The 13,950-nt window shown below is 32.1% G+C and overlaps 3 protein-coding genes across 4 annotated transcripts in view; 2 read left to right on the forward strand and 1 right to left on the reverse strand.

Moving 5' to 3' along the window:
• Window positions 1–6,626, reverse strand: part of LOC115880895 (ATP-dependent DNA helicase Q4) — a 43,912-nt gene extending 37,286 nt beyond the window's left edge. Inside the window, exons 1-3 of one of the 2 annotated variants that reach the window (XM_030898221.1) lie at window positions 6,396–6,626; window positions 4,411–6,337; window positions 110–460 (exon numbers count right to left, since the gene is read on the reverse strand). In XM_030898221.1, the coding sequence (XP_030754081.1) occupies window positions 110–460; window positions 4,411–6,337; window positions 6,396–6,506 (2,389 nt within the window). In that variant the 5' untranslated portion in view covers window positions 6,507–6,626. The remainder of the gene's footprint in view (window positions 1–109; window positions 461–4,410; window positions 6,338–6,395) is intronic. The other variant, XM_030898222.1, reaches the window with a different exon arrangement.
• LOC115880898 (borealin-like) overlaps window positions 3,736–13,950 on the forward strand; it is a 13,483-nt gene continuing 3,268 nt past the window's right edge. Inside the window, exon 1 of the mRNA XM_030898224.1 lies at window positions 3,736–4,240. Within this exon, the coding sequence (XP_030754084.1) occupies window positions 4,103–4,240 (138 nt within the window). The 5' untranslated portion in view covers window positions 3,736–4,102. The remainder of the gene's footprint in view (window positions 4,241–13,950) is intronic.
• LOC115880897 lies at window positions 6,786–7,937 on the forward strand. The gene is made up of 4 exons (XM_030898223.1): window positions 6,786–6,932; window positions 7,019–7,109; window positions 7,176–7,300; window positions 7,358–7,937. The coding sequence occupies exons 2-4, from the start codon at window positions 7,019–7,021 to the stop codon at window positions 7,580–7,582; spliced, it is 441 nt and encodes a 146-aa protein (XP_030754083.1). The 5' UTR covers window positions 6,786–6,932; the 3' UTR covers window positions 7,583–7,937.

Raw genomic sequence — 13,950 nt, forward strand, 5'->3', positions numbered from 1 at the left:
GATTTTTTCGGTACTTAATTACTTCGGATTCCCGGTACTTTCGGTACCGGGATTTCCCGATTCTGAACCCTACTAATCAGTATATCTTAAAAAATAAATGCATATTTACCCTTAAGAGCTCCAAGTTCATCTAAGTTATAATATGGAGCAACAGTTTTAATATTATCCATATATGACTGAACATCAATTTTCCGAACGTATTCTTCCAATTTTAACATTTCAGCCAATAAAACTTCGGAATCTACATCCTCAAACAATTGGTCTTCTTCTTGATCGTCTACATTAGTATAGTCGGCAGGATTCGTCAGTTCATCCAAGTTACCAGAATTTTCAGCTGCAGCAGCAATTTTAGGCTTTCTTATGCTTAATGCACTTTCCGATGCCATTTTCGATGCTTCCTCTAGAGTAGGAAAAGGACACTCTTCTTCCTCTTCATTCAATATTGGTAATAATCCATCACCTATTAGAGATGGGTTGTTATTTAACTATCTGTTATTTTATAACAGTTATTTAGAAATAGCATAAGGCAACCGTTGTTACTTCTAAAAAATAACGACACGTAGAGATCGACCGCTCGTGAAACGAAGTCGGCGCTCTGCATCGCGACGAAATTCTATGTATTCTATTATTTCGATAACCATCGATAATCTAAAGTTGTTGTTTTGTAAGTAGGTTTGTAAGTTTGTAAGTAAGTTTGTAAGTTTGAGCATTTAGTTATTAAGTCTCAGTTACTTATTTATTTTTATTAATATTTTTAAATGTGTACTTTCATTGTTTTTCCTACGTTTTAAAACTCTTCAAAGACAATTTTACTTGCCTATCAGCAATAACAATCAAAATAAAACACTAAATCACCACAATACACCAAAACACTTTTACTTTTACACTGGACGCGCGTTTCGCTAATCATGTTTTGACACACATTCAGACACCATAGATAATTTTATTTCTAAGTTAAATAATCGTTTTCCTTCCATTAAATTTACACATGAAATTGAGAACAACGACAGATTACCATTTCTAGATGTATTAGTTATTAGAAATACTAATAATTGCCTGGAATTTGATATCTATAGGAAAAATACCACTACACGCAGATATATTCCTAATGAATCATATCATAGTATTGAACATAAAATGGCTAGTTTAAATTTCTTAGTTCATAGATTACTTAGTGTTCCACTTTCCAACTAAAGATATGAAATAGAAAGAGATTACATTAGGAATGTAGCTGAGTGTAATGGATATTCTCCTTCACTAGTTGATAAAATAATTAGAAGACGTAGGTATAGGTTAATGATTTCTGAAAATTCGACTTTTCAAGTGGAGAAAGATACGTCAAAATATTTTTCAATACCGTTTGATAGACAGTTATCCCGTGGTCTAAAAGGATTTTTTAAGAATGTCAATTATAAACTTGTGTATAGTGCTAATAATAAATTACAACAATTATTAGGTAATCCAAAGGATAAAACACCTCTACTGGAAAGGTCGGGTATTTATGAAATTTCTTGTAAAGATTGTAATCAGAAATATGTTGGACAAACTAGAAGATCAATATTAACTAGATTTAAAGAACATTTAGCTCAGATAAGATATGGTAGATCTGAAAAATGTTGCGTTGCCGAACATATTGTTGATAAAGAACATTGTGCAGATCTTAATAACTTAAAATTACTTAAACAAGTCTCAAATTACAGGCAATTAGATGCATATGAAAGCATCAAAATTAATAAATGTAAAGATAGTATGAACAGAGACAACGGTCCAATTCCTTCAAGTTCTTTGTTCCTACTACTTTAGTGGCGGAAATCTAACTGTTACGCTCAGTGGACTCTGACTCGGTTAGCTAGATTTTGCCACGCCCACTCAGTGCCCACTGAGCGAGTATATAAACGCTCAACTTGTAGATTGTACTTTATAATCATCTGCTGATGATGCTAACATGGTTAGCGAAACACGCGTCCAGTGTAAAAGTAAAAGTGTTTTGGTGTATTGTGGTGATTTAGTGTTTTTATTTTGCTGTGTAATGCTGGATTCAGAGTTCCGTAGCCGTAAGACGTAAGCCGTATCGTTAAGACGTAAGGGATATCGACCTTCACAATCACACGATTGCGTTCATAGATCTCCGTATGCCGTAAGACGTAAGAAATGAACCAATTTTAATTCTTACGTTACGTCTTATCGAATCGGGTGTTGTCGGCTAGGTTCGGTGGTACTCGGTAGCCATTTCTACAACTTTTATATTTCACAGATATTTCACTTCGGCAACGAAAATATAATTGTCCGTGTCCATTTTAGTTCAATTAAATTAATAATAACAAAATAAATAAGGAGTATTATAGTTTTATTCACAACATTCACAACCCAAACAACAACATAACCTATTAAAAACGGTAATGCGCACGCTTACGATGAAGTTATCGTTACGTCTTACGGCAACTATGAATGGGTTTCCTTGCGTCTTAAGTCTTACGGCTAACGATACGGCTTACGTCTTACGGCTACGGAACTCTGAATCCAGCATTACACAGCAAAATAAAAACACTAAATCACCACAATACACCAAAACACTTTTACTTTTACACTGGACGCGCGTTTCGCTAATCATGTTTTGACACACATTCAGACACCATAGATAATTTTATTTCTAAGTTAAATAATCGTTTTCCTTCCATTAAATTTACACACATGAAATTGAGAACAACGACAGATTACCATTTCTAGATGTATTAGTTATTAGAAATACTAATAATTGCCTGGAATTTGATATCTATAGGAAAAATACCACTACACGCAGATATATTCCTAATGAATCATATCATAGTATTGAACATAAAATGGCTAGTTTAAATTTCTTAGTTCATAGATTACTTAGTGTTCCACTTTCCAACTAAAGATATGAAATAGAAAGAGATTACATTAGGAATGTAGCTGAGTGTAATGGATATTCTCCTTCACTAGTTGATAAAATAATTAGAAGACGTAGGTATAGGTTAATGATTTCTGAAAATTCGACTTTTCAAGTGGAGAAAGATACGTCAAAATATTTTTCAATACCGTTTGATAGACAGTTATCCCGTGGTCTAAAAGGATTTTTTAAGAATGTCAATTATAAACTTGTGTATAGTGCTAATAATAAATTACAACAATTATTAGGTAATCCAAAGGATAAAACACCTCTACTGGAAAGGTCGGGTATTTATGAAATTTCTTGTAAAGATTGTAATCAGAAATATGTTGGACAAACTAGAAGATCAATATTAACTAGATTTAAAGAACATTTAGCTCAGATAAGATATGGTAGATCTGAAAAATGTTGCGTTGCCGAACATATTGTTGATAAAGAACATTGTGCAGATCTTAATAACTTAAAATTACTTAAACAAGTCTCAAATTACAGGCAATTAGATGCATATGAAAGCATCAAAATTAATAAATGTAAAGATAGTATGAACAGAGACAACGGTCCAATTCCTTCAAGTTCTTTGTTCCTACTACTTTAGTGGCGGAAATCTAACTGTTACGCTCAGTGGACTCTGACTCGGTTAGCTAGATTTTGCCACGCCCACTCAGTGCCCACTGAGCGAGTATATAAACGCTCAACTTGTAGATTGTACTTTATAATCATCTGCTGATGATGCTAACATGGTTAGCGAAACACGCGTCCAGTGTAAAAGTAAAAGTGTTTTGGTGTATTGTGGTGATTTAGTGTTTTTATTTTGCTGTGTAATGCTGGATTCAGAGTTCCGTAGCCGTAAGACGTAAGCCGTATCGTTAAGACGTAAGGGATATCGACCTTCACAATCACACGATTGCGTTCATAGATCTCCGTATGCCGTAAGACGTAAGAAATGAACCAATTTTAATTCTTACGTTACGTCTTATCGAATCGGGTGTTGTCGGCTAGGTTCGGTGGTACTCGGTAGCCATTTCTACAACTTTTATATTTCACAGATATTTCACTTCGGCAACGAAAATATAATTGTCCGTGTCCATTTTAGTTCAATTAAATTAATAATAACAAAATAAATAAGGAGTATTATAGTTTTATTCACAACATTCACAACCCAAACAACAACATAACCTATTAAAAACGGTAATGCGCACGCTTACGATGAAGTTATCGTTACGTCTTACGGCAACTATGAATGGGTTTCCTTGCGTCTTAAGTCTTACGGCTAACGATACGGCTTACGTCTTACGGCTACGGAACTCTGAATCCAGCATAACACCAAAGGTTCCAACCCTCAACTGTAACAGAAACCTGTTATTTTAAGCTGTTGTTGTTTTTTTTTTATAAATAACAGTAACAGTTTCAACTGTTATTTAAAAATACTAGTTTTGCCCACCACTATACCCTATGCAACATTAAGTTAAGATATGTTTTTTTATCGAACAATAAATTACCTTTTCCTGCTTTGCAAGCGCGGGCAAAATGTCCTTCTTGGCCACAATTAAAACACATCAACTTGCCCCCATCACAACCACCCATATCCATATCCGGTCCATATAATGCTTTCTTTTTACTTTTCCACATCGCCTTTTTCATTTTAGAAAAGTTTTTGCCTTTCTTCCCTCTAACAAATACTTTTTTTCTTAAATTTAATGTTACAAAATTGTCATTAAGCATGCCAGATGATACTTTCTGTTCCAGTTTTTCTTTAGCTTGTTGCTTTTTATCTTTTACTATAGTTGTATCTGTCTGATTCTCATTGCACACTGTAGAATGCTCTTTATTATCCATTGCAATATTCTCCTTAAAGATATTTTTTATTGCATTGTATCTAGGTTTTACGATCCTTCTTTTTATACTGAATTCTAGTTCATATTTTGATGAACAGTCGTTTTCAGAATGATTTTCTGATAGTTCATTTTTGGCTGATTTTCTGACTGTTTTCTTAGTTGACCTTTTCTTATGTTTATTACTCGGCTCTTTTTTTGTATTTTTATCGAGTTCATTAATATTACTGTTACTTTCAGTGGAATCTCCAAAGTCAAAGTGTTGATTATTGGGTAATTTAGTTTCACTTTGTACTGAAAAGTCTGGATCCTTCTCAGAATCATCTGAATCAAAGGGATCTTTTTCAGAACTGGATAATTCTTCAAAACTAGATTTGGCAATATTTTTCCTCGAAGATCTCCGTAAACTAATATTTTCATTTTTAGATTTGTTCGTATTTGAAACAATATTGTTATCTACAATCTTATTTTTTATATTACTTTCATTTTTTAATTGCTTATCTTCCATCTTTATATTACTAGACTGAGAGAACTGATTATCGTAAATCAAATTGTCTACCACATTTTTAGTGTCATTAGTAATTTTTTCTAGTGCGTTTGGTTTTTCATTATTTTTATCTTCAACAGATTGTAAGGAAAACTTATGAGAAGCTGGTACATCAATAGTGATATTATTTCGAACATTTAAAACAGGTACACTTTCATTTTTATCTGTATGTATATTACATTCATAAGATACTTTTGATTTTTTTGCGACATGAAATATTGACACATTTTGCTCGTCATCTGATTTTTCTATAACATCATCACTATCATAATCTACCTTTGTCTTCATTACATCATTTTGAATATTATTGCTGTATATGTGTTTTTCTGAATCAGTGCTAAGACTCAAAGAATTACCTATATTTTCGGTGACTCTGTTAAGCCATCCAGTATCAATTTTTTTTAATGAAGTCTGTCTATTCTCCAACACACTGTCAACAATACTAATAGGGACAGAAGATGTAATACGTTTTAATTCAGAACTTTTAAAACGTTCCTGTGAATAAAATATCTTATCATCAGAATGGAAGACATTTAATGCTTCTTCCGATTCAAACTTTGTAAAACTGGTCTCGGGTTGAGATAAAAATTGTGAACAATCAAAACTCACATCGCTATTCTTCTTCTGTGTAAAAGATAGAGATTTTCGAGGATTTCGTTTATTAAATTTAGATCCACAAAATAACTTCTTGGTAATAGAATTAACGGGATTCGATGTACCTTTATCGTTTCTTGTTACCTGATGCATATCTGAATCGATATTTTTGTTTAAATGAACATTCCATATAGTATCACACTTTGCTGTATTCTCTTCATTCTCTACAGAATTTGGACTAACTCGATTTTCTATATTATGACATAATATATTTTGTTCATTTTCTGCATATTCCTTTAAAATTTGTAGTTCAGCCAATTCATCATCTTCATTCTGACTGAAATTTTCAAAACCTTCGACATCTCTAAAACTCTGTTCTAAAGCAGAATTTTTCAGTTGAAAATATTTTCTATAGGCACTTTTTACTTTAGACGGAGCTTCTCGTATATCCAACTGTAAAATATTAATAAAAATGAAAAAGCAATAGCAAAAGTATATCTGAAAAACGTACCTTTGAAGGCATACGATTATGTTTTCGAATAAATTTATGTTCCCATACTTTAACTGTGAATTTACATTTATCGTATATTTCTTTCGTTTCTGGTTCGTCAAGAAGATCCATTTTTTCTGTTAACAATTAAATAATATTAATAGTGCAAAACAAAATAGTATTAAAGAAAGATATTTCTCCAGTTTAGAGTTTGGCGCACATTTTTGACAAGATGTTGACAAGCAAACATAACCTGTGACACCTGTCAAACTGTCTATTACCTTAGAATATAGAAAAACGTCATTGTCAACACGTAAAAAGATCCAAGGATCTGCTAGAGACCAAGATCCATCCTTGAGATCCACCAAGATTTTTTGGATAAAGCGCTAAACTATGTTCTGTGGCTAAATTGTTGGCAACACTGGTTAAAGCGCCGTTTATTTTTATTGTTTATTTTGCTGGGTACAATTCATGGTACATTTTTGAAAGACACTTTTATAATACCTGATTTTTTTCTTTTAACATTTTTTTAATAATACTAGGTACATTTCAGCTAAAGTAAGTATTGTCTTTTAGTTTACCTATACGATTTTTCATATTTATATGTTGATAAAATGTTTACATAAATTGCTATTATTATTTAGATGCCGAGAACCAAGCGGACTCAAAATAAAAAAATTATAGATGCTGCTCGTCTAAACAAAAAAGATTTGATATTGTTAATTAAGGATAAAGGTAAATTTACTTAAAATTAATTATTAAATGTACTTCTATGATTAAACTTTTGATTGAATATTTTAGAGACAGAATATTTAACTTTATTGGAAAAGGAAATGGAAGAAAAATTACAATCAATTACTTTGGCTTATATGAATGAAAAAGCAAGTATAAGAGAATCTATGTTAAATGCAACTGTTAAAGATATTGTGAGTAATATCACATTTCTTTGTGCTAACTATTTATTGCCATATTAACAATTTTAGAAAAGTGGTGCATTCAATAGTTTTTCAGAAACTACAGTAGCTTTTTCTGATTTAACTAATACATTAGAATCAATAAAAAGCTCCGCGAACCATACATCGATTAAAAAGGGAGTGATATCGGAGGCTAGAAGTCGAAAAAGAAGTGCATCAGTAGATTCAAGAAAATCAGTTAAAAGAAGTATGTCATTAGGTTGTCGAGATGAGGGTAAGTTGTTCATAAATTAAGTATAACATTTGGAAGGGCAAACTTTCATCTTTGATATCAGCTTATGCGATAATTTAATGTTTTTAACATACTAACATCCTTCAACTCTTAATGAGTGACCTGATGAGTTATTTCTAATATCTTAAGGTGCGTCCAGACCTGAGGAGAAGAGCGCGAGACATTGCAAATTCGCTAAGTGTGGAGAGGTCTAGCAAGAGCCCTATTTATATATTTATTTATTTATTAAAATCTTAACAGAAATACATTCCGGTTACAAAGCAAGTACAGGTAATTACTAACAATATAAAAAATCTCAATAATTAAATTCCAAATCAAGATACAAAATGCCTAAAACGTTTGACACTCAACAAAAAATTAAAATGAAACATAACAAAATAAGTAGGTATACCTATCCTATAATATTATCACAGAGAGTGTTGGTACTTATAATAGAACAGTTCTTGGCTCATTCTTAGTTCGAATCAGGTTTGCATTAAAAATATCACAGATAGAGCTAATCTCATTTCCAATCCTACACTACTACACTACTACAATTCAATGGTGGAAAAAGGTTAGGTTAGGTTGTAGCTTCATTACATTCAATTACAATTTAATATGTGTTTGGGTTCCTTTCACTATGATCCAACTCGCTTGTCTCGTGGCAGGCTTGCCTCAAAAGATTGATAGAAGAAGTCTAGCTCTTGTTACGCTCTTGCCTCGCTCTCGTCTCGTCAGTTCTGGACGCACCTTTAAATGACAACTTGTAGCCTATTTTAGATTACAAGGGCTAAAATGTAAATTTATTTGATAAAAACGTACATAATACAGAAATATTAATATTTTATCTGACAGTAACAGGCAGTACTGAAAGTCAATAAGGGCCAGAGTGTAGGTATATTTCCTATATAATAATAATAATAATAATAATCTTTATTAAAAATGTTTTTATTTACATAACATAAACTGCAATGAAAGAAATAAAACATTTTTAAGTGCGAAATCTAGCTAATCAAAGTTACCTACTCAAATTTAACCGAGTGAGATAAAAAATAAAAATAATTGTTGATCTCGACGATAAATAATTCTTATTAATTTGACAAATCCAACTTAATTTGATATATCAATAATAATTATAGTTACAAGGTACTGGATAATAACTATCATAGTATAAGGAAACTGGTAGCTTTACTCCTTGTATGGTACGGTATAGCGTTCCCAGAACCGGAGCTGTTTTTCGGAACCGGTAATTTCGGTACCATGCCTCTAAGGAACCGGGATTTCCAGTTTTTTTTGGTACATTCGGTACTCTCAAGTTTTTGTTCAATGATGGCGCAGTTCGTTAAACAGCAAGCAAGGGATGGTTGTCAAAAGTAAAATCGATAAAAAATTGAGGTTTAAATAAACCTGAACACAAACATGATCACAAATGACTCTCAAAAAAAAACTCAAAGCACAATTTTTTGAAACAGGCTACAACCAATACAGTAAGGCACTCATTTTTTATCAATCCGTCTCTGTGCTGGGACGCAATGCTCGAACCTCGCAGGTCGACGGATGGAACTCAACTGCAGTTGCTCTGCAATCTGCCGATATTCGACAGATTGTAAAAACTGGCAGAAAATATTCGGGAGAGTGCAACTACTCTTTTCCTTCTACTATGATAATATCATCAAAATTGTACTACAATTTTGATAGTAGATACATGTGATTCACAAAGCTTTATCCTTACTTTGAAGTTTAGCCATTGGCATATAAAGTTTTTAATGCAATATAGGACTTTTTGCTAACATTTGATACATGCTGATCATAGTGAACTTTTCAATCCGTAAATGTAAACTAACCAAATTTCGAGCAGAATTAGTAAAAACAATGCCGGTAATAGTTTTTTACATCATACTTACCTATATAAATTACTAACACAAATGAATCAGTAGAGTTATACAACGCAAAAAGATTAATGATACTTAATCTTTTTGCTTTTTTTATATTATCTAAAAAGAGACTTTCTTGAAAAACTCTGGATACTTTAAAAATACAAAATTTGAATAAATTTGTAGTGATGGGCAAAACTATTATTTTTAGATGACAGTTGAAACTGTTATAGTTATTTATAAAAAACAGCTTAAAATAACATCTTAAAAATAACAGGTTTCTTTATTTTATTGCTAAATATCTGAAAGAGTATGAGGCGGTCACCGCAAGCCGTATTAACGCAGTTGCAAGTTGCAACAATGACATGATCGGTGGTAGTATTTCCAGGGTGTCAAAACATTTCTAAATATCGTTTGTTATCTAAAATACCTCTCTAAAATCGGTCGTTGTTTACAAATAAGCGCTGTTTACAAATTGCGATATAAAAAAGCCAAAATTCCGCAACTCGTCTATACGTATACATTCCGATCTACCTACGCCTTGCCCCTCGATCGGCGTAGATCCCTAACAACTATATGTTGGGACAAGGTCTTTTTGCAATAAAAATAGTAATTTGTTAAAACGACTCAATTTATTTTGTTTATTATTCTAAATTCAAACATTACAATATGATCTAGACAATTTTACTATATTTTTATAACTTTGCAAATAAATCACTTTGATAATAGCTTATTTTGACAAAATCAAGCCAAATTTGCTGACAACTATATATTGGGACAGCACAATAAGAAATTTGTTTAATACGGAGTTACATCACCTTTCGCCTTAACAACTGCCTAAACTCTTAATGGCATTGTATTTACCAAAGATTGGCACATTTGAGGAGAAAAATTATCCCAAATTTCCTGCAGTTTTGCCTGCAAATCAAAAATTGTTCGTTGAAGTGGTTTCTTAAATATTGCTTCATTTTATACCACACAGTTTCTATAACATTGAGGTCCGGACTACTTGAAGGATGGAATAGAACTTTTATATTATTATTACCGAACCAATTTTTTGTTGATTTTGCTGAATGGCACGATGCTCCATCTTGTTGGAAAATATAGTCTTCGTTTGGAAACAATTCTTGAGCACTAGGCAAAAGTGAGGTCTCAAGTATATGTTGATATTTTTGGGCGGTAACAGTGCCATCTATAAAATTTAATTTGCCCAAACCTCTCGCTGACATGCAACCCCAAACCATAATCCCCTTAGGAAATTTAACAACCCTCTTTAAGCAATCTTTATGAAAGGCTTCTGCTTTATTTCGTATTACTCGTTTTCGATGATCTCCAACGCAAACATCAAATTTAGACTCATCGCTAAATATGACCTTATTCCAATCATTTTGTGTCCACGATAATTTAGATTTTGTCCAATTGTAGCGATTTTTCTTTTGAATTTCTGTCAGTAGCGGTTTTTCTTTGGCCTAAATAAGAATTTGTATCAATAATCTTCAGGTAATTGATTATCCACACAAAATAAGGTTTACCTTGTAAAACCCCAGACAACATTTATGGATATATTTTCGGCAACATTCTCTTGATATATTTAAACCAGCTACAGTATTCCATTTAACTGTCACTTCGCGAAAAGTACTTCTTCCCGCAGACTTGCAAATTTTTACTAAATTTCGTAAATCTCTCTGAGATACAACTTTTGGCCTTCCCGAACTTTTACCTCTAACGTCTACATTGGCAGATTCGCCGTATTTTTTTTATTATATTAAAGACCGTGGTTTTTGGAATACTTAAATCATCAGAAATTTTTCGAATTGTTTTTCCCGTACTGTATTGACGAATGATAATTTCGCGTAGTTTTTGATTTGTAGCTTTTCCACGGACCATTACTTTGGATTAAATTAACAAAATTGAAAATTAAAAAAATTAAAATTTCTTACAGTAAATCTCACTACTCAAAGTATCGAGTCACTTACAAGCTGTCAATGCTGAAGTAAACAGTTTGCGACATTTGTGATGTTTATAGCAAAGCCGCCTATGATGATATTAATTATTTAAAAATACTTGTCCCAAGATTTAGTTGTCAGCAAATTTGTCCTTTTATGCACAAAATCCGCTACTGTAAATATGGATTGATTTAGAAATGCATAAAAATATTGTCAAGTTGTTTAGGATATATGGCTATGTTTATATTTAAAGAATTAAACATATATTTTTCAGTCATTTTGGAAAACCAGGGCAATAAATCCATAATCTGACCTTGTCCCAACATATAGTTGTTAGGGCTCGTATATTAACACCTCGACAAAGTTGCGCTCACGTTATTATAGTATTTACAGTGGCTATACAGGGTGGTGCATCGTCGTTGCAATCATAGGAAATCCCATGCCATTTTTGAAGTGGCCCAGTTGATTTTAAGTAATTTAAGAAAAATTGCTAGAATTGACAAATCTATTATACGTGAGGAATTTCCCCCGAGGGATGGCACGTTTTTTGAAATATCCTGTATATTAGGGTGGATCGAAAAATCTCAAAAATGAAATTTCGGCTTGCTATAACGCGCAAAAGTTGCCTTAGGTGTATACTGGCATAATAAAAAACATTATCAAATTCGGATAACATCTTCCGATCGCGCAAACCGCCAAAAAAATACGAATTTGACAGTTTTTTTGAATTTTTTTATTAACTTGAGGTTTGTATTTTTTAGCAGTATGGTGCTTAAACGTTAGTAATAGTATTGAGTTTCCTGCAGAAAAAATATTACCTTTTTTAAACCATATCTTTCGATCGCGCAAAGTGTCTAAATATTTGCAAAAAATGCAAATTTTTATATTTTTTCCGCAAGTTTACACATGCAAATGTGCAGCTCTTTGCTTGCTTAGAAAATAATGTGATTAATTTTAAATTATTATCTAAACAATAACCTAGAACTCACCACGAGGAGGTGGCTACACTTTCCACCCACACCCTTCCCTCCATCCAACCATTAAGAATGTGTGCCGATTTATTCCGACCTTTCCAATGTCACTTTGTAGTCTGCCTTACTCAATCCGCCTAATTCCCCTCAATGGACACGTTTTTTGTAAATTAACGCTTGAAACATTTGCTAAAACAGTTTTTGCTTATTATCTCGAAACAACGTGTTTGGGGCGGGTTTTGCAACTTATCATATTAACACACTCAAATATTGATGTTTATTTTTTTAATTTTCTTAAAATACTGTCGGTCAATCTGCACGCCACTGGAAATTAACGACCTCAACCGTCTAATCTTTGTAAACAACTACATTGTTGCCGTAGCGTCGATACCCTATTCCTTCTTTGTCCATTCTCTTTCGCACTCGTTGATTTTCGCAAACCAATGTGTGATGAAGTTTTAGAGCGTTTTATGAATGGATCGTTGTATCTCCCGAGTTTAAATATCTTTGAAATGTACCATTCTTTGCCAGCTTTATGGAATACAAATAGCGAAGAATATAGCAACAGAAATAAAAAAAATGAACAATATAACGAACTACTAGGGAAATGTAAGGAAAACTACCCAGACTCTGATAGAAAACAATTGATAAGCAATAGCAACTTTTTTTCTGCAGGAAACTCAATACTATTACTAACGTTTAAGCACCATAGCACTAAAAAATACAAACCTCAAGTTAAGAAAAAAATTGCTAAAAAACTGTCAAGTTCGTATTTTTTTGAAAACTTATTCGATCGGATGATGTTATCCGAATTTGATATTTTTTTTATTATGCTAAGGCAACTTTTGCACGGTATAGCAAACCGAAATTTCATTTTTGAGATTTTTCGATTCACCCTACTGTATACAGGGTTGTTCACCACATACGACACGGAGTATTGTAGCTAAACGATTAGATTTTTACAAATTGTAAGTTTTGAGTTCGTTGAAGGACTATTAGAGCTACAATTTAAAAATATTTTTACAAGATACAGAGTGTCCCAAATAAATTAAAAATATCAAAGTTGTATTTTTTTTAAATGGAACATTTATTACACTTAAACCTTACCGTTTTTGAAATATTTTCAATTTTGTGAAATTGCAGTATAAATTTTAAGGCTTCATTTCCCCGAGGGTATCAAAATTTTTAATACTACATATTTACTGAAGTTTATTTATTGATCAGTTATTGTGTTGCATTAATAAAAATTATACTACCTTATACAGAGTGTCTAAAAATTTATTTTAAATAATTACTAGCTTTAAACGGCAATAACTTGTTTAATCGAAATGGAACACCCTGTATATTTTATGAGAATCAGATGCACAATTTAATTGTCTATCAAATTGCATTATACCATTTTTTACCTATCCCTTCAAGTTTTCATAGAAAATGCATTTTCTTATAATTTAGACCTCATTTATCAATATACCTATGGAATATTGACATTTTAGATTGTTTTTAAAACAACAAATCTACAAAATGTACAGGCTAGTCATATTATCGTTTTTAGTAAAACGATAATATTACTAGCCCATTTGTATGCAAAAAGAAAACTATT

The sequence above is a fragment of the Sitophilus oryzae genome, unplaced genomic scaffold (genome assembly GCF_002938485.1).
Source record: "Sitophilus oryzae breed Bouriz unplaced genomic scaffold, Soryzae_2.0 scaffold_1660_pilon_pilon, whole genome shotgun sequence".
NCBI classification, from domain to species: Eukaryota; Metazoa; Arthropoda; class Insecta; order Coleoptera; family Curculionidae; genus Sitophilus; species Sitophilus oryzae.